General features: G+C 40.3%; 1 protein-coding gene across 1 annotated transcript in view; it reads right to left on the bottom strand.

Annotated features, from left to right (window-relative positions):
* The window catches only part of LOC131926416 (solute carrier family 5 member 4-like), a 63597-nt gene that overhangs the window by 30785 nt on the left and 11392 nt on the right, over positions 1–21420 (bottom strand). The window contains exons 5-8 of the mRNA XM_059281817.1: positions 20654–20758; positions 15193–15298; positions 13923–14003; positions 3585–3805 (exon numbers count right to left, since the gene is read on the bottom strand). Of these exons, the coding sequence (XP_059137800.1) occupies positions 3585–3805; positions 13923–14003; positions 15193–15298; positions 20654–20758 (513 nt within the window). The remainder of the gene's footprint in view (positions 1–3584; positions 3806–13922; positions 14004–15192; positions 15299–20653; positions 20759–21420) is intronic.

The raw sequence follows: 21420 nt of genomic DNA on the forward strand, positions 1-21420 counted from the left end.
AGGAAGAAGTCAAAGAATCTCAATTTGCAGATGATTTTATATATATATATATTTATATATATATATATATATACATACATACATATATATACATATATATGACAAAACTTATAGGTAATAAATACATTCAGTAAAATAGCAGGATACAAAATTGATAACAAAAAAATCAGTAACCTTCCTATATACAGATGATAAATATACCAAGAAGGAAATCAATGAAACAATATCATTCAAAATTGTTTCAAAAAAATCTTGGAATAAGTCCCATAAGGAAGTAAAAGACTTGCATAATGAAAATGTTAAAACACTACAAAAATAAAATTAAAAATGATATCAGATGATGGAAAAACACCCTGTGCTCATGGATTGGTAAGATTAATACTGTGAAAATGTCCATCTTACCAAAAGCTAATGAAATCCCTAATCAAATTACAGTATAATTCTTCATAGAAATTGGAAAAAAATCTTAAACTTAATATGAAAATAGAACAAAAGTAATCCTGAAAAAAAAGAGTACTGCTGAAAGTTTTTATTTTGTTTTAATTTCAAGTTATACTCTAGAGCTATGGTAATGAAAACAGCATGGTATTGACATAGAAACAAGTTCATTGACCAGTGGAATAGAATTGAGGGCCCACATACAGACCCATACTCACACATCCATTTGATTTTTTACAAAGAAACCAACAATATACATTGGGGGAAGACAGCATCTTTAACAAATGGTGCTGGTCAAAGTGGATAGTTACTTGTAGAAGAATAAAACCAGGTTTTTAACTCTCACCCTTCACAAAACTCAACATCAAATGGCTCAGGAACTTCAATGTGAGACCTGCTATCCTGAACCCAATAGAGGAGGAAGTAGAGACTATGCTTGAACTTATTGGCACATAAAAGACTTTCTGAACAAGATCTTGATGGTGAAGGCATTAAGACCCATATTTAATTAATGAGACCTCATAAAATAAAAAGTTTCTGTATAGCGAAGGACATCATAGCTAGAGTAAAGAGTCAATGTATAAGGTTGGAAAAAATCTCTACCAGATATACATCTGACAAAGGGTTAGTATCTAGACTGTATAAAGAACTCAAAAAATTAAACAAGAAAACAAACAACCCAATTAAGAAGAGAGCATAGAATTAAACACAGAGTTACCAAAAGATTAAATAAAAATAGCTGAGGAACATTTTCTAAAATGTTCGATATCCTTAACCACCCGGGAAATCAAAACTACTTTAATATTTCATCTTACCCCAATCAGAATTGCTAAGATTAACAATACAATCAAAACAAATACTGAGGAGTATGTGGAGAAAGAGGAACATTTATTCACTGCTGGTGAGAATGCAAATGGAGACAACTGCTATGAAAATCAACGTGGAGGTCCCTCAAAAAGCTAAAAATAGATTGATCATATGATCCAGCTATACCACTCTTGGGTTTCTGAACAAAGGACTTAATCCTACTCTAGAAATACTTGCTTCTCCACATGAATCCCTTTTAGTTGATGAATAGATAATAAAAATATGGCGTATTTATACAATTGAATAGTATTCAACTATTAAAAAATGAAATTGATAGGTAAATGGATGGAGCTGGAAATGATCATTCTGAATGAGGTAGCCCAGACCCAGAAAGACAAATGTCACAAATTTTCTCTCACCTATGAATATTAGCTTTGAATCTTAAGATATTTGTGTTTCATGTGGAATATCTATAGAGATCAGGGAGTTACTAAGAGGCTATGGGATTTCATGGGGAATAGAATACACTGTTATAAAGGATAAAGGGAGGAATAATGGAATAGGAACGGTTAAACTGGGAAGGTAGAAGAGAGACTATGGGAAGGGGTAAATAACACTAAAGATCATTTGAAAAGACATATGGAAACACATTACTATAAAAAGTTTCCATACACACACACACAAAATAAATAAATAAATAAATAAATAAATAAATAAATAAATAAATAAATAAATAAAAAATAAAAGTTAAAATGGAGTTACCCTATAACAGGACAGGAAAGTCACTACTAGGCTAACAAACCAAAAATAGCCCAGTGCTAGGGATGGGCTACTTCTTTAGAAAGTGTTGGATAATGAGGTCCCATGGAGCTTCCTCAAAATTATAGGCTATTGCCATTGCTCTTGGTGACCCTTGAGAACTTAACAATAAGATCCCATTGCTAAAGACATCACATAGTTGAGTGATGAAAATCAAGCTGATGCAGACCTGGAAACTTCATCCTTACTGGCTAGCTTTCATAGGGCAGGAAGGTGCTAAACAAGAAAAGTCATCATCTGTCCTACTCAGTTGTGAACCCTGCAAGCTATAATAATGCCTGGCCTAGCAAGACATGACCATTGATTGGTGAAGTATAACATGAACATCATGGGAATAAACAACTTTATAAATGAATTTAGGTCCCACTTCATAACATGAAGCTCATACTTGGATGGCTATCATCCCAAGAACCTACAGCTAAGACAAAATATTGGTCCTACAAGAGAAGCTAATACTATTATGCTGCTAAGTGGACTTATTACTAAACTCACTGTTAATGGCTTGTCCTTATACTCATAACTCAACTCTCATCTGAGAATCTTAGATTTTCAGTAGATGATGATTAACATAGAAAAACCATACTTGGCCAAATGAAAAGGTGCAGATTGATCAGCTTTAAAAAGGAACATATACTACCCCTAACTCCCTCCAAGGTTTAGGGATCAGTGCAGAAGAGGGAGCAGAAAGTGTAAGAACAAGAGGAAGTGAATGACTGCAAAGAAACATCTGAACACATAGGGCAGCGGTACATAGAAACTCAGTGATTGTGATACCATGCACAAAACTGTGCAAGTCCAAGCCAGACCAAATCCCAGCATAGAGAGGGGGATTGGGCATACAACATCACCCCTAACCATGGAAAAAATGACAATTGTTAACTGTTGGGAGAGGAAGAGACAGTTTCCTCTATGAGTTTAGCCCATGATAATTTGACAATACTCCAGTGGAAGACTACACATCCAACAATATTTGAATAGATGATAGATGATAGATAGATAGATAGATAGATAGAAAGATAGATAGATAGATAGATAGATAGACAGACAGACAGATAGATAGATAGATAGATAGATAGATAGGAACTGAAGAAGGAAAGTTGAATACTCAACCAACAGAAAAATCCTAAAAGTAAAATCTCTCTAAAGCATTTGAATCACTTCCACTTCCAGGAAAGTTAATGATAAAATTCTGATTTCATGCGTCACTGTACACTTGGAGGGTATCTATTTCTTCAGAAATAACAATGATTCTTATGTGTCACAGAACATACTAAATACAATAATTTAGGGAATACTGAAACATTTAAGTGAAAGAGCTGAACGCATTTCTCTCTCTGCAGGTGAGTGAGACAAGTGCAGTGAGGAAGGACCAAAACATCTAGTTTCTACAAGATGAGACATATGAAAGTGTTGGACACTTTAAATACTGTTTATGTGTTCAAAATAGAAGCTAGATGCTTTTACACGAGACAAGAAAAATACACATAAACACAGTCACACATGCAAACATACACGCTCACCTGGTCTGCACACCAGTACCAGATAGCTAAAATGGTCATTCCAAATATCAGTCCTGGCCATGGAATGTCTCCAGTGATGGGATCTCGGAAGATGTGGAAGGAGTCCGGCTGAGGAGTGTAGCACTTGGGGCTGATTGTCAGGTTGTCCCCCTCGACTACAGAGGGGATGGCGTTCATGTACTTCTCTGTAAAGCTCTCATAGCCTCCGACTTCAGCAAATGCTAAAAAGGCATCAGATAAAATGTGTGAGAATTTCAAACACCTCATGTACATTGCAGAGAAGTACTTGAGTACTACTCAGTAGTATAGTCATGTCTTCAGTACTTTTCCCAATGATCCATGCATGCCTTTATGGTTTCTCCACTGGGATTGTCCATGGTAGAATAATGACTTTCACAGAGTACTCAACACAAATAATTCTTTAATATTGTTTCTTTTTACTTAATGAAATCATTTTATTATAATGAATTCACAAGTAAAAATAAATTAGACAACTCAATTAAGATAGCATTAATAGCATTTGCCCTTAAATAGGCAATTTGCCCAGTACCAAACTCTGTACAGCTCAGTGAACTTTCTATATAGTTATAATGGCCATTCTGAAGTGATAGTGCTTTGTTTATTGTTTTACACTTTCACTATCAATTACATATTTATTCATTTATCAACCATGCTCCAATGTTCACATGCAAACACAAATCTATGACCTTTGAACCTAGAAGGTAATAAGCTTTAGATCCTCTTTCATGACTCACGTGTTCTTTGGTCTGCAGTCTGTCTTTCCTCATGAACATTTCTTAGTCACCTTATCCTATACCCACACATATACCTGTTTACATATATACAAGAATACTTCCTAGGCTAAAATCTTCCTATCAGAGAGAACACACATTTTTTAAGTTTATTTATTCTTCTCTCATATATTACATCCCAACCACAATTTCCTATCCCTCCTCTCTTCCCAGTCCCTCCCCCTGCCACCACCACCACCACCATCTCCCCCAGATCCACTCCTCCTCCATTTTCCTTCAGAAAAGGGCAGGCATCCCAGGGATATCAACCAAACATGGCATATCAAGTTATAATAAAACTAGGTACATCCCCTCATATTAAGGATGGACAAGGCAACCCAGCAGAGGAAAAGAGTCTCAAAAGCAGTCAAAAGAGTCAGAGACAGCCCCCATTCTCAATGTTAGGAGTCCCACAGGAGCACCAAGCTACACAACCATAATATAAATGCAGAGGATCTAGGTCAGACCCATACAGGATCCCTGATTATCAGTTCAGTCTCTGTGTGCTCCATGGGCCCTGATTAGTTGATTCTGTTAGACAAAGAACATACATTTTTGTTTGTTCATTTTCCTTTGTAAGTTTAAGATATCTTTCTTTCTTTCCTTCTTTCCTTCCTTCCTTCCTTCCCTCCCCTTCTCTCTCTTTCTTTATTCCTTACTTACTTTTCCTTCTTTATTAATTGTTTATCCTTCTTTCATATGTTATATCTGGACTGCAGTTTCCCCTCCCTTCACTCCTCCCAGTTCCTCCCCTCCTCCTCCCCTCTTTCCCTTCAGAAAAGAGCAGGCCCTCCAGGGAGATCAACCAAACATGGCATAACAAATTAGAATAAGACTAGGCACATACCCTCATAACAAGGCTGGATGAGGCAACCCAGTAGGAGAAAAGGGGTCCCAAGAGCAGGCAAAAGAATAGGACACTTTTCTTAATAATATGCATTTTAAGTCCATCCACTTTTCCTGAAAATTTCATAGTGAAGTATGAGAAATTCCAGTTTCTTCTAAAAGCAACAGGAAGAAAGAAATAGCTGTATATTGGTCAGGGTTCTCTAGAGGAACAGAACTGATTGTGTGTGTGTGTGTGTGTGTGTGTGTGTGTGTGTGTGTGTGTGTGTGTTATTAAAGAAGGATTTATTAGAGTGGTTTACAGGTTGTGGTGCAAGAAGTGGGTTCTAACACCAGTGAAGGATGCCTCAGTAGCAGGACAGACGAACTTGCCAGCGAGAATGAGACCAAGAAGCCTTCTTCTATGTCCTCTTCTGTGGGCTGCCATCAGAAGGGGTGGCCCAGACTTAGGGTAGTTCTTCTCACCTCAAATGATTCAATAAAAAAAAATCCTTCATAGGAGTTTCCAGATGCTTGGGTTTTAGTTGATTCCAGATGTAATCAAGTTGACAACCAAGATTAGCCATCACAAGTCTAGTTGACACACAATCACATCTCCTTATGTCATGCTTAATTTCCAAATGAAAACAATAACCAGATCATAATTCCACCTAACATGATATAAATATCCCACATACAACCACAAACACATTATATATTTCAGAACAGGTGGTAATATCCCTTGAGGAATGTTTAGTCCTTCAGTGTCTCATAACTTATATGTGATAGTAACTACTGATTTTTATCTCAATCAATGTTATATTACATAATGAGAAAATAGAGTAAAGAAAACACAGACATTGCTTAATATAAGTATATATATATGCAGGGACACAATTTTAAACAAAAGGGGACAGAAACACTCACGCCAACTACAATCCACAGTCCTACAGCTGGTCACACGGCCTTAGCTGGTATTTATAACTACTTTCTTCTTATACTCTTCTGACTTCCTTCAATCTCCATCTTAGTAGATCCTGTTTCTTTTCCTAGAGAAGTGACCCATGCCTTCATTCCTGAAGGGTCTGGGCCCTTTGCCATCCTGCCTGGATTTGGGATGTTATAGTTTCCAATTGACTTTAATCACAGGACATGGTAAAATGAGGAGTCTTCCTAAAGTATTTCCTGCACTCCAGATATAATCTTCCTTATCTTCATTGTGGAGATGCAATCCAGTTTCCCCTGGTAGTCTGCATCAATCACCTCTTCTAACACTGTTATCCCTTTCTTAACCTGTTGGTTTGTGAGCAAAAGAAACCCAAAGCTCAGGGAGAGGTCTGAGCTTCCAGGTCAATGGGATATTTTTTGTGTCTCCAGGTAGTAATACTCCCTGTCTGGAACCAAAACTTCTAGGCCATTTTTGTAGTGGGTCACCAGGGGTGATAATAACCATTCTCACTTCTACCTCTTGATTCCTGAACTGGTGAGTTGGAGGCTGATTCAAAACATATACTGCCTTCTAGAGAACCCTGCTCCAGCCCTCCAGTCTACTGCCACTTAGCTGACACTGTGGTATGTCTTCAAAAGGCCATTCCACCTTTCTATCAAGCTAGCTGCTTCAAGTCATTGGGGAATATGGCAAAACTAAAGGATTCCATGAGTATGGAACCATTGTTACATTCTTCTAGCTGTGGTCAGAAGCAATGCAGCATGGAATACCATGAAGGTGGATAAGGCGTTTTGTAAGTCCACGGATGGTAGCTTCGACAGAAACATTACATGTGGGAAAGGCAAATCCATAACCAGAATAAATATCTATTCCAGTAAGGACAAACTGTCACCACCCTTTCTACAAAGGAAGTGGTCCAATACAGTCAATCTGACACCAGGTCACTGGTTGGTCACCCAGGGAAGGGTACCATATTGGGATCTCAGCTGTTGGCAGACCTGGAACTCAGCAGCAACAATAGCAAGGTCAGCCTTGATGAGTGGCAGTCCATGCTGTTGAGTCCATGCATAACCTTTATCTCTGCCACCATGGGCCAATTGGGCAATGGCAAAGATGGCTGGAGAAAGTGGCTAATTCTCCACAGAATGTGTCATGCTAACTACTTCATTATTGCTAAAGTCCCCTTTTGGTGAACATTTGTATGAGATGTGAGTATTTTCACATCCTTTGCCCATTTGGAGACATCTATCCATGTATTTCTTCTTCAGATATCTTTCTCATCATTTATCCAATCATGTTCTTCCTACATACCTGACCATCCAGCCAATCCATTGGTTACTGCCCATGAGCCAGTAAACAATCACACATCTGGCCATCTCTCCTTTCAAGCAAAATGTATGACCATGTGTACTGCCCAAAGTTCTGCCCACTGTGAAGATTTCCCTTCACAGGCATCATTCAGGATTGTCCAAGAAAAGGGCTGTAATACTGCAGCTGATCACTTCAGATTGTGCCTGTACAATATGCATAACCATCAGTAAACCATGCCTTAGTCTTCTCTTCCTCAGTCAACCCACCATACACCATACACCATGAGGCTATAGGTGCATACTTGGGAGCAGAAGGTATCGTAACAGGAGTAGAAACCATAGGCATGTGAGTAACTTCTTCATGTAACTTGCTTGTGCCTTCAGGACCTGCTGGGCCTGATCACATATATGCCACTTCCATTTGATAATGGATTGGTATTGTGCACATCCTACTTTATAGCTTTATGGGTCAGACAGCACCCAGCTCAGGTAATATGGTAACTTGATGGCTCATTGTCAAATGTTCAGTTTCCACTAAGACCCAATAGCAGGCCAAGAGCTGTCTCTCCAAGGGAGAGTAGTTAGTTGTCTGCAGATGATGGTGAAGCCTTACTCCAAAATTCCAAGGGTCTCTTCAGTGATTCACCTATAAGGGCCTACCAAAGCCTTCAGATAGCATCCCTATCTGCCACTGACACCTCAAGCACCATCAAGTCATCTGGATCACATAGTCCAAATGGTAGAGCAATCTTTACAAGAGCCGGGACCTGTTGAAAAGCCTTCCACTATTCCGAGCCCCACTCAAAGCTAACGGCTTTCTGAGTCACTTGGTATATAGACTAGAGTAACACATCTAAGAGGAGAAAGTACTGTCTCCAGAATCCAAATAGGCCCACTAAACATTGTTTTTTCTTGGTAGTGGGAGGGGCCAGATGTAGTAACTTACCTTCCACCTTAGAAGGAATATGCATGCTCTACACTACTGAACTCCTAAGAATTTTGCTGAGGTAGAAGACCCTTGAATTTTGGCTGGATTTATTTCACATTTTTAAAAGATTTATTTATTTATTAATTTATTTCGCTGAGGTAGAAGACCCTTGAATTTTGGCTGGATTTATTTCACATTCTTTGTTTTTTAAAGATTTATTTATTTATTAATTTATTATGTAGACAATGTACTGCCTGCATGTATGCCTACATGCCAGAAGAGGGCACCAGATCTCATTACAGATGGTTGTGAGCCACCATGTGGTTGCTGGGAATTGAACTTGGGACCTCTGGAAGAACAGTGCTCTTAACCGCTAAGCCATCTCTCCAGCCCCTTATTTCACATTCTTTAATATATATGTCACCATCAAGTCCAAAGTGGTTGCTACCTCCTGCTCAATGGTCCAATTGGCCTGTCATAATGTGATGGATCAGTGTGACATTTTGTGAGAGAGACAGACAATCAAGATCCCTTTGAGCAAAGTTATGACACATGGCTGGAGAGTTCATATAGCCTTGAGAGAAAACTGTAAATGTATACTGCTGGCTTTACCAAGTGAAAACAAATTGTTTCTGGTGGTCCTTATGGTCAGATACTGAGAAAAAAGCAAATCAAAAGAGGGGGGAGGAATCTACACTCAAAAATAGAAAGATCATCCAGTCAAAGACTAAACAGAAATTTCGGAGCTAACAGACACTATAAACCAAATGGACTTTAAAAATATTTATAGAACATGCCCCCTAAATACAAAAATCTTCTCCTCAGCACCTCATGGATCTTTCTCCAAAACTGACCACATACTCAGGTACACAGCAAGTCTCAACAGATATAAGAAAATTCATATGACATCTTGCACCCTATCTGACTACCACAGATTAAAGCTGAGAGATAGCTTCCTGGCATGGCAGCACAGGCCTTTGTAATCCCAGCAGTGGGGAGGCAGAGGTGGGTGGATCTCTGTGAATCTGAGGCCAGCCAGGGTTGCATCGTGAGAACTTGGGGTTTTTGTTTGGTTTGGTTTGGTTTGGTTTGGTTTGGTTTGGTTTAGTTTGGTTTGGTTTGGTTTGAGACAGCATTTCTCTGTATAACCCTTGTTGTCCTAGAACCCACTCTGTAGACCAGGCTGGCCTCCAACTCACAGAGATCCACCTGGCTCTGCCTCCTGAGTGCTGGGATTAAAGACGTGTGCCACCACTACCCAATGAAAGCCTGTCTTTAAAATGAATAAATGGAAGATTAGGGAAGCTAATGAAGCTCTCCAGGCTCAGAAAGCTAGTAAGTTGCAAGTTTCACAAGGCATTTGCCCAAGGTGCTAGAAGCCCTAAACAACTGCCAGGAAAAGGGCTGTCTCCAGCTGCCTGCCTGCGGGTTCTGCAGGAGCTCTGAGGAGGCAGCTGCCTCTCAGGTCAACTGGGCTCTTCTAGTGACCTTTTACCCAAACTCCTGTAAGATCTCAGTAAACTTACTGGTTTAGTAAGCTAGGGAAAAAAAAAAAAAGCTAAAGGTTAAGGCTGGGGCGGGGGGGAGGGAGGACAGGGGAATCTGTGGTTGGTATGTAAAATGAATAGAAAATCTCTTAATTAAAAAAAGGGAAAAAATAAAGGAAAAAAAGTATAGAGTAAGGGACTAGGGGAGGGATGGTTCTCCCTTGGAAGGGGAAATGGAATAGATAGTAATGAATGGATGAAATAAGGGGACTAGAAAAGGAGGATCAAACAGGGAGGCGAAGGTAAGAGGGGTGAGGGAGGGAGTATGAGGAAGGACAGGTAAAACTATGGGTCATTTGAAGGGTCATATGGAAACCTAATACAGTAGAAGCTTCCTAAAATACACACATATACGAAGGCAATCTAAATGGGCCAAATGATGGAGGAGACACAGTCCCTAACAGACATCTCTCATCACCAAATGAAGCTTCCAGTGCCAAGAATGGGTTATATCTAATCAAGTTGTTGGCCAAAGGGGTCCCATGGAACCCCCAAACAACCCAGTCTGTTGCCAAAGTTATTGGTTGCTCTCCACAAACTGAGTTAGGTAAGGCCCCATTGCTGAAGACAATACCTATACAACTCATTGAACATGGAGAAGTCGAGCTGGTGCCTATCTAGAGCCTTCACCCCTGTGGACTAATGTTCATGGTACTGGAAGGGTACTGTTCACACTACCAAAGGTTGTGTAAATACCAACCCAGCTACAAACCCTTCAAATTACAGTGGTGACCTGCGTGTAAGATACACCGGTGCAGTAGTTGCAGAAAGCTTGTAGGAGTAACTAACAAATGTTTGACTGAACTTAGGACCTGCTGTATGAGCTACATCCCATACCTAACACTGGCTGGATGGCCAAGAACCTGAGACTAGATAGACCAAGAACCTACGGTAAAACCAAACACTACTGTTCTACTAAAGGAATGTAGCAATAGAATGATTCCTAATGACATTCTCCTATACTTGTAGATCAATGCCTTGCTCAACCATCATTGGAGAAGTTTCCTCCTGCAGCATATGGGAAAAAATACTCACACTCAGACAATGTGCAGAGAGTGAGAGACTTAGGAACAGCCCTAAATGGAATGTCTCCATCAAATCCTTTCCCTCAGGACTCGGGGAACTCTGCAGAAAAGGAGGCAGAAAGAGTGTGAGAGCCACAGAGGATGGAAGACTCCAAGGAATCAAGTCTTCTGAACCCAGCATGCCCAATGTACATATAAACTCACAGCGACTGCGGCAGCATGCACAGGGTCTGCACTATTTGGGGTCCCAGAGCTGAAGGGAGAAGTAAACACAAGCCCCCATCCTTCACCCAGAAGCTATCTCCAGTTTATAAGCACTTGAAATGAGAACTTAGTTTTCTCCAAGGGCATCTCACTGGGGAAACAAACCACTCTTAAGGGTAGGCACCATGCCCAGCAGTAGATGACCAACCTATAACATGAAGATGAGACTCTTCATCTCATGATGTTATTTTAGGGCTTTTTTTTCTTCCTATCTTACAGGTCCATATGTGGGGTGTGTGTGTGTGTGTGTGTGTGTGTGTGTGTGTGTGTGTGTGTGTGTAATGGCTTCCGGTTTGGGGTTTTTATGGGATTCCTGTGTGTGTGAACATGTGTCACTGTATCTATATGTATTTCTTTTGCTCATTTTCTTCTGTTGTTTTTTTTTTCTATTCTTATTTGCTTGCTTTTCATTTTATGTTATTAGTATTCCTTAGATTTCTTTTTGTTTTCTAACAAGAGACAGTAAGGGAATGGATGTGGGTGGGAGTGGAAGGGGGGGCAACTGAGAGGGAAAGGGCAATGGAACTGTAATCAGAATATACTGTATGAAAAATCTAATTTCAATAAAAGAAGAAAAGGAAGGATGGACACCAGGAGTTACATATCAATTCCAGTGATGTTTAGGGACTTCATAAACAATTTTGAGGCAACACATTGTGACTTGTTTCATTTCTGTTACTCTTTTCCTCTCCCCCCCCCCCAGAAAAAGAGCAACAGCAGGGATTTGGCCCACACTGCATGTTATAGTCCATCATCTTAAGGAAGGAAAAAGGGCCAGGATCTTCAGACAGTTGGCTACCGCATATCCGCAGACAGGAGCAGAGAGAAACTAACGCACCCAAGAGACTCATGCTTAGGCAGTTTTCTTCATTATTACTCAGTTCAGGCAACAGCCATGAAAATGGTTGCATCCACACCCAGGGTGGGTTTTTACATCTCAACTAACACTCAAACAACCCATGTAGATATGTCCACAGGCCTACCTGCTATAGATAGTTCATTAACTGAGGTGCTCTTCTTGCTGATTCTAAATTTTGGCAAGTTGACATTTAAAATGTAAATACATATAGGTAATAGTATACAGACTGAGCAGGTTATATTTAGGAATATGTATATGGGGAAAAAAGAGGCCATGAATTTCAAAGAAAACAAAGAGGGTAATAGGAAGGCTTAGAAAGATGAAAGGGAAAGAAGAAATGTTATAACTGTATTATAATCTCAAATAAAAAAAAAATCCAGCTATCAAAAAAAAAATCAAAGTTCTGTGCATTGTCCTAATACTGGGAACCTATAGTAAAGAGCTGGTGCTCAGTGATGGCTGCCCTGGAGAGCTGGTCTTGCTATAGGGGAAAGGCTTCCCCAAAAAGAATTCAACATGGTGGGTATGATGGTTTGACATTTATGAACTTGACAAAATCTAGAATTGCCTAGGAGACATGTTTCTGGGCATGGATACAATAATAGAAAATCTTTGCAGGGTATTTTGCCAACAGAGAATTAGCATCTTGGATATTTTAAAAGCATAAAACCTCCCTGAACTTGAGAGGTTGAGGAATGTGACAATCGTGATCTTGAGGCCAGCCTAGTGAGTCTCAAGCACCTTGATCCACGTAGTTAGACCATACTTTAAAAAAAAAAAATAAACTCAAAAACTTCAGCATCAGAAGAAAAATTCAGCTTAGTGGTATAAGTAGGCAATGGGAGTGATCAGTTTTCAAACAAAGAATAATTGACCATTAAAAATATGACAAAATGGCTCAACATCTTGAGTCATCAGTTAAATCCAAACCAAACTATATTAGGATTCCCTCTCAATTCTGGCAAGGTTTTAGGACAAGTTATAATTTTTACTCTTGATGTGAATGCAAATTAGTCCAACTACTATAGAAGTGAGTAAGGCTGTTCTCCCCAAAGTTAAAAATAGAACTACCACCTGATATAGCTTCAGATACATGCCTTAAAAAAAAACAAAGTTAATAAACACCTGTAAACCCCTTTATCACGGCACCATTCACAATTTTATTTAGTCAGCCTAGGTGCCTGTTGTGGAACTCTGTTCTCTGGCATGACAGGACCATTCCCATCTCGAAACCAAGGGCAGCCGTGATTACATATATGCTATACTAACAAGGTAGATCCCACTAGTGCTCTCTAGTAGAGAGCAAAGAGGGTTCACAAGGCAGCACACTACATGCATAAGGCTCCTCCCATCCCTGAGAAAGTAAGCAGTTAGTGGTTGCTGGTTGAAGGGATACATTTTCTTCAGTGGTGTAGCTACTAGTAATTTGCTCTTGTTACTGCAGGTATCACCTGGCCTATGCTCCTACAGGTAACCCAGCTAAATGCATTGGTCCATTAAGTTAGACTTGGATGAAAACATTTTGGGGGTTGTTACTTAGTGCCCTATCTGGGGTGAATAGATATTTGTTCACATCTACCTAGGAAAAGTTCATATGACAGTGATGATCAACAGATAAATGGGCCTGGCACTACTGGGACTGAAGAGATTTTCTTTGTCTACCCACGTTTTCTATCCACTAGAGCTGAAGGACAGAGCTAGCTGACTCTTAACATTCCCATCAATGGAACTATAGGATATGAAAATATGACCCAGTAAAACTGAGAGGCAATACTACAGAGCAGACAGACAGAAACCTCTTCCATAATTTCCCAGCCCAGGTACAGCACACTGTACTTACCAAACCCCATGAGAATTAAAGAACCAACCAGCATGATAAAAGCCTGGATAGTATCTGTGTAGATCACTGAGGCCAAGCCCCCTGTGGAAAGAAAATAATAAATCAGAACATTTTATCCATGCATTCTGATTTCTCTGTCTTCACCTGTGGGTTGTACTCTATCTCAAACACAGAAGTGAGTCAACAGACAGCATATCATAGTTCCTGTGTGAGCCACAAACTTGTCTTGACATCAGGTTCTCCTAAGTGCTTATTTATGTATTTAGTTCATTTCCTCTTTCTCTTGTCTTAATGAGATTCAAAGTTCAGTGAATTATGGTGAAGTTCCATCTTGCTGAGTTTTTGAATATTGCATAAGGGAAAAGTGAAGATTTTATACCCTGCAAGTTTATCACAATTATCTATTTAATTACCCCCATTTAGGTTGGTATATCCTGTCTCAAATGTAGCAAACCTTGTTTGTTTGGAACACATCACTGTTTTATTAGTTGGAGTCCAGAAATAATGACTGGCTTGTGCTTTGTAACAATGTTGTATGCAAAAAAAAAAAATCCTCTTTAAATTCTAGACTCATTGGATTTTCCATCCAAAGGTGTTTCCTTTTGGTGAGCATGATGAGGAGACAAGGATGACCCGGGAAATCAGAGGTCAGGCCCATCACTCATGAATCTGAAATTGTGTTCAATGCACAACAGTCACCTCAGATTATCTTAATTCTTCCAAGTCAGCTACCATAAACTATAGCAGCTGATTTAAAATGTATGAAATGAGTTTAGTTTAGCATGCATGAGACACTAGATCAACATCTAAGGTTCAGGGGAGCCTGTTTGGACTATTGTCACAGACTTTCCACAGTCAACCTACCCCTGCAGTTCCTCCATATCAATTATGACATTCTGTGATCTGACATTCTATAGCAGTTTCAGCCTCACATTGTGTTTTCCAGTCTTATATTGCAACTGTTCCCTTGTCCAAGCTGTATTCCATCAGCATAATCTTAAACGGTGATTTAGGTGCCAAACACACAGCTGAGCAAGACCATAACTTCCCCAATCCATCTTTTCTTGATCAATCCCCTTGAATCTAATTACGGGCATTCTGTTGTGTTTACTATAGTTGTGGTTCTGATCCTGTGCTTTACTCCCATGGCGGCCATAGAATGGCACCCTTAGTTTGGCCATCAGAAGGCTACAACCAAGGTTGCTAATCACAAATTGGGGAAAGATGCACAGAACACAGTATGAATGAGTAAAACAAACTGTGAACTCACCAGCCACTGTGTAAACAGCAGTGATAGCCAAGAGGATGAAGACTGCCAGGTAAAGATTCAATCCCAAAGCTAGTTGAATGAATATGGCTCCGGAAAATATGCTCGACTAAAAAAGCAACAGTCCAGATGAGAAAGAAGCATTATTTCAGACATCCGCTTTTTGTACTCTAACATCTACGTGTCCTTTTCCTGATAGACTTGTGTTAATCTGTTGGGACACCACTGAGGCGGTCCTATGACAATATCCTTGCAAGTCGTCAAACAATTTTCACTCTCTCTTCTGTACATTGATAGTAGCTACTCAATCAAGACAGGAAATTAAGTGGAATGTCCCAAAAGCTTTTTCTGTATGTTAGAGAGGCTCAGCAATTGCTTATAGAAAGTCTCTTGATCAGAGATCAACAAAGAATATATATTAACATTAGCATTCTATCAATGAAAACTTTATGATTATAAGGTTTTATTTTTCACATGGAGGGTTAGGTCTGCTCCAAAAAAATGGCTGGGGTGAATTTGTTTCTCTGCTGTGAAAATATTTTAACTTTGAGGATGTATTTATCATAGAATTCTTGAAAGAATTCACAGCCACACTTCTCTACTGTTCCTAAGTTACCCATTGAAATGATGTTAAACAGCACATGGTGCTGGTTACCGTGTGGAAAGGTCATGGTCACCACAGAACCCAGAGAAGATCCAGGCCTGGAGAAAGAATGATGGTGGGAGGAGGAGAGAGCAGAGCAGAGCGGAAAGAGAGCAGAAAGAGCATGGGGGTCTGCATCTGGCTTTTAAGGCGCAGATTCTGTGACCAAGCCATGTGCCCACACACCCCACACACACACCCATGATGTAAGACGCAAGATCCCGAGCTGCGCATGTACGGGAGTGAGGGCAGGATCCTATACAGGTGTTGCTCTTACAATCATTTTGAAGCCAAGGAAACTCAAGCTCAGACTATTTGGCCTATGTCACCCGGACAGATAGTTGTAAGCTGAAGTTTTGAACCTGTATGATGCTCCTCCAAATCCCAGACTATTAAGCACTTTGTTATTGTGCTCTTGTGGGAGTTCACTTAATGAAATACAGACATTATCCTTGGATGCTGTGGCTGAGACAGTGGTGGTTTTTTTTTTTTTTTTGAACCTTCATGAATTACTACATTAGACAAAATAATTTTATAGTCAAACTAACAAGAAAAAGATAATTACATGAGTCAAACATGTAAGGCACATGGACAAATTGACTTTAGCCCTAATAATGATAGAAAAGTCTAGAAAGGAGAGAGAGATGATGACCTTTATGAAGGATGTAAGAATTAGACATTCTCATCTTGCCAACATCTGTTAGTTTGGAAGCAATGAATCAATTTTAAAAGTGTAGATAAAGTTAGTCAAAATTTTCTCTGTAACTTGTAGGTGATTGTAAGGGTATCATCTTATGTTCTGAACAAAGTCAGAAGAGACTAGGTGAAATTCACTTTGACAATAGGATTTTCACTGAGGAAAACTTCCAGAAATAGGATAAATTGTAGTAAAATAATCAACACTACCTTTGACTATGCACTTTAGTCTTGTTTGGATAGAAGACTTACAAAAAATCCTGAATTAAGTTTTTTTTGTGCTATGGTTGAGGCATTAAAAAATTTTTTTTTGATGTATTATAAAACTGGTCTGCTCGCGGGGGGGAGGGGGGGATTCCTGCAGAGCTGCAGCTGGTTTGATTCTGGAGTGTTAGCACATAGGTTTAATCTGCTTTTTGTGATTAATACCTATTGCCTCCAGTACCTTCTATGTGAATCTTGTCTGAGAGTTTTCTAAAGGTACAAAGCCTATGCAAAACTTGATTGGGGAACGACCCAGAAAACTATGGTTTTCCTTAACTGAGAATTTGCATTTGGCATTGTCCCTCTGGGGAGCTTAGATAAGAGATTTTGGGATATGAAAATTAACTTGCTAATGGTGTAAATTGGAGAACAATAATAAAAAAAAAAAGCCCTTTGCTAAGCTATGAGTAAGTCAGTCCTGAGAGATTGATTCCCCCTGCAGCTGGAAAAGCTAAAAATTATCCTTAGATGATTTCTATGAACCCACATGAACCCATACCTGATATACAACACTGGTAAACAAAAGATTGCTTGGATTGCCAGCTTTCTCAATTCCGAAAGAAGGAATAAACACACATATATGAAGCTGGTGAAAGCAAATTACTCTTCAGAAATTGACTGTCAGTAAAGACAGTGTGACTCCTGGGTGGCAATGCAGATGATGAGATGCTTCCTCTCTAGGATGGGTTGGAAAAGAAGAGTCGGGATAAAAAAAAAAAAAAGAACAGACTATTCCCAAAGCAAGACAGGAAAAGGAACAAAAAAAAGTTATGGAGGGCGTGAAAGGATAGTAAAAACATGGAGAAGTAAGCTGACTCACTGGGAAACAAGCTACACAGAGCTTCCTTCTCCCCAGGAGGGGAAGGACAAGCAAAAGCTAAATCCAGAAGGTAAGCCAGACAGCCCTGAGAAAAGGCTGGCGGTGCCCACAGGACGCATCCTCCCAGCCCTCACAGTGACTCCTGTGGTAGGATGTGTCAGCGCAGAGAGGAATTCTCTGTCACTCCCCATGACTAAAAGGAGCATAGCCACCTGCCATCTGCAGAGGAAGAGGGAGCCTGTCTTTGTTAGGGTTTCTATTGCTGTGATGAAACACCATGACCAAAAAAGCAAGTTGGGAGGAAAAGGGTTTATTCAGCTTACACTTCCGCAGCACTGTTCTTTATTGAAGGAAGTCAGGACAGCAACTCAGGCAGGGCAGGAACCTGGAGGCAGGAGCTAATGCAGAGGCCATGGAGGAGTGCTGCTGACTGGCTTGCTGTCCCTGGCTTGCTCAGGCCGCTTTCTTACAGACCTCAGGACCACCAGCTCAGGGATGGCACCACCCACCATGCGCTGGGTCCTCCCTCATTGATCACTGAGCAAATGCCTTACAGCTGGCTTTCATGGAGGCCGTTCCTCAACAAAGGCTCCTTCCTCTCTAACGACTCCAGCTTGAATCAAGTTGGCATAAAGCCAACCAGAACAGAGCCTATTGCTTAATATTGGGCTACCCAAGACCTGAGAACATGGAGGACTCATCAACCTGCCTCAGCTCAAAATTCAGGGGTAACCATTGGGTGCAATGTGAAGAGTAGGTAGCAACGCAGGGGCAGCAGGAGGCTCAGCTCGGGCAATGATGTGAGGGACCCCACCCTTGGTGAACAGAAGCAGACCTGATCAACTGATTATGACTTTGGAATTCGATATCCCTAAGGTCAGCAGAGAGATGACCCTCTGGAGCAACCTGTTTCCCCAGAGTCTCACTTCTGAGGAAACCAAGAACTCTGAACCACCTGACATCCACAGCTACATCTCTCTAGCAGTGAAATCAATGCTTAGCAGATTCTGAAAGTACAGAAACGTATCCAGACACATGTTTCTCCGTGTTTTGTTTGCTTCCCCACCTCAGTAGACTTGGGAGACATGTTCCACCTCACCTAGAACATTAGCCAGTACATGGATACAAATTTAGGGATCTCAGGAGGCTGGTATTGATTAGGTGGAAGCCCCACCTCTCTCTCTCTCCCTAGACCCTCCCCACTCAGAAAGCCTGCCAAAGGCCAGCTCCTCCCCCAGGGGCTGCTCAAGACCACAACTACAGGTTACTTAAGGTCTGGGAACCATATTTGCCATGTGACTCCTCCCCTGCTTTTCCAAGGGTCATCCTGGGTTGCTTTGCTGTGTTCATTAAACCTGGATTCATTAATTCGGCTTAATTGGCTTGTTACATCAGTGGCAGCAGATACATAACAACCAGGGATTCAAAACTTATCAGGTATGGCCTGCTCAGCCAGAAAACTGAAAATCTGCGTGTGATAAATACAAGTCCCCGATATGACAGGAAGGAAAGCTACTAAAATGAAGACAGATTTGACAGAATATAAACCACTATCTAAAGTCGCTATGGAAATCGGGGTGGAAGTTTCTCAAAATGCTGAAAAGGGAACTAGCATACGATCCAGTTATACCGTTCCTGGGTCTATACTGTGTGTTCTACTGCAGAATGCAGGGATACTTGCACACTCAAGTTCGTCGCTGCTTGTCTTCATAGTGGCTAGGGAATAGAATCAGCCTTGATGGCCACCAGCTGATGAAGGGATAATCAAAATGTGGCACATAACACAAAAGGATTTTATTTAGTTATATAAAAAATTGATATTAGGAAATTTTCAGGAAAATGAAACTAAAATATACTAACGGGGGTAAGACAAATGCCACATGTCCTATCTTATATGTGAATCCTAGCTTTTAATTTTTGGATTTGTGTTCTTAGAGTGTTTGTGGAGACACCTAGGACATGAAGGTAGAAGCAAAGGGAATACCAGGGACAGACAGTAGAAGAGAGGGTAGAAGAAGGGGGATGTGTAAAAAGAGAGGGTGGAGGAAGATTTAGACAATGCTAAGGATACGTTTTTTAAAAAGTCATATGGAAACCTAATAGTTTGTAAGATAATTAAAGAGTTCAGAAAGTATCATACACAGATTGGATTAAGAAAGAATATCAAGTCTTGAAGACAAAGTAGGGGAAATGGATCACTCAGTCAAAGAAAATGTTAAATAAAAGAAAGAAAAGGCAAAACCAGGAACAGAACACTATAAAAGATCAAGCCTATGAATAGTAGGTAAACAAGAAGGAGAAGAACCCCAGGTCAAAGACAAAGAAGATATTTTCAACAAATCACAGAAGAAAATTTCCTAAATCTGAACAAAGAGATGTGTATCAAGGTCCAAAACCTGTAAAGAACACCAAATAGATGGGAAGAGAAAAGAAACTCCCCATGTCAGATAATAGCCAAAAGACTAAATGTACAGAATAAAGAAAGGCTATTGACAGTGACAAGAGAGAAAGACCAAGTGATATATATGTACAGGCCCATCACAAAAACAAAAAAACAACCAGGAACAACAACAACAACAAAAAACCTGGAAAGGCATTATACCCTGCCTAGCTCCTCTGACTGTACAGTTTGTCTCCAGCCTTATGAAAGACATAAGATGTGCCCTCTCTATTGCTGAATAGCTCTTGCTTAAAGAGAAGTTTTACTATGTATGTATATTACATATACATTCATACATATATTACACATGTATGTTACATATACATATATGTATGTATATATATACATATATATCCATTTTTCATATCCTTACTGACAGCAGATTTACACTCTTAAGGCTCATAGGATTTGATGGTCTACACCTCTATGGATACAACATCTCTAAAGTTCCCCTTTATCCCACTGATGCTTCATAGAAAAACCTCAAGGAAGTTAAGGCTCAAGGTTGTTAAGAAAGCACACACCCCATCTTGTGACCTTGTCACCCCAATCCTGTCAAGTGACCTCTGACAGCTCCACTGTCAGGAGGCATCGCACTCACAGAGATTTGGATGGCCACCATGATGAAGAGGGAGAGGACTGATAGGTAGATCTGGAGCCGCTTCCCACCAAACCGCTTCCTGAGGTATTCTGGCATGGTCAACACCTGCAGAGACAGACATCAACAGGAATTCACCTCAGAGCCTAAGTCTGCTAAGCACCTATGGACAGTTAAGTACTATTTATGGTGTCTTGGGAATAATCAAGTGGGAAAGATGGTAGAATCACAATCATCATGGGGACTTGAGGCAGATCATCTTATGATTGCTTCCTGACATTTACTAGATGTATTGACCTTTGAAAAATAGTTTTAAATATCTTTTTATTATCTGTGAATCTCTGTGTGTGCCTCTGTGTGTCTCTCTGTCTCTCTCTTTGTCTCTGTCTCTGTCTCTCTCATATCTGACAAGGTAGGCTAGTCTACCTTGTCCCTCTAGCCCCTCTAGGGTATTTCTAACCCTTCCAACTCAACCCTTCTGTTTAGACAATCTCCACTCCCTTGGAACTCACTGACATTTGTGGCTGGACCCAGGATACCCCTAGTTCTGCCTCTGCTGTCCTCCGTGGAGCCAGACCCCAAACCCTACTTTAAGAGACTTCCAGCATCAGTTCCCTTCCCCTTCTTGCTAGACTATTACCCACACCACCCATTGCCCTGATCTGGGACTGTTTAGAGTCTGACTTCAGAGTTCCAACCAAAATGTAAGATCTGGGACCAGTCAGAATCTGAAACCTGAAGCCCAGAGTGGTCCCAAGACTGAAAACAGA

Source organism: Peromyscus eremicus, chromosome 16_21, assembly GCF_949786415.1.
Source record: "Peromyscus eremicus chromosome 16_21, PerEre_H2_v1, whole genome shotgun sequence".
NCBI classification, from domain to species: Eukaryota; Metazoa; Chordata; class Mammalia; order Rodentia; family Cricetidae; genus Peromyscus; species Peromyscus eremicus.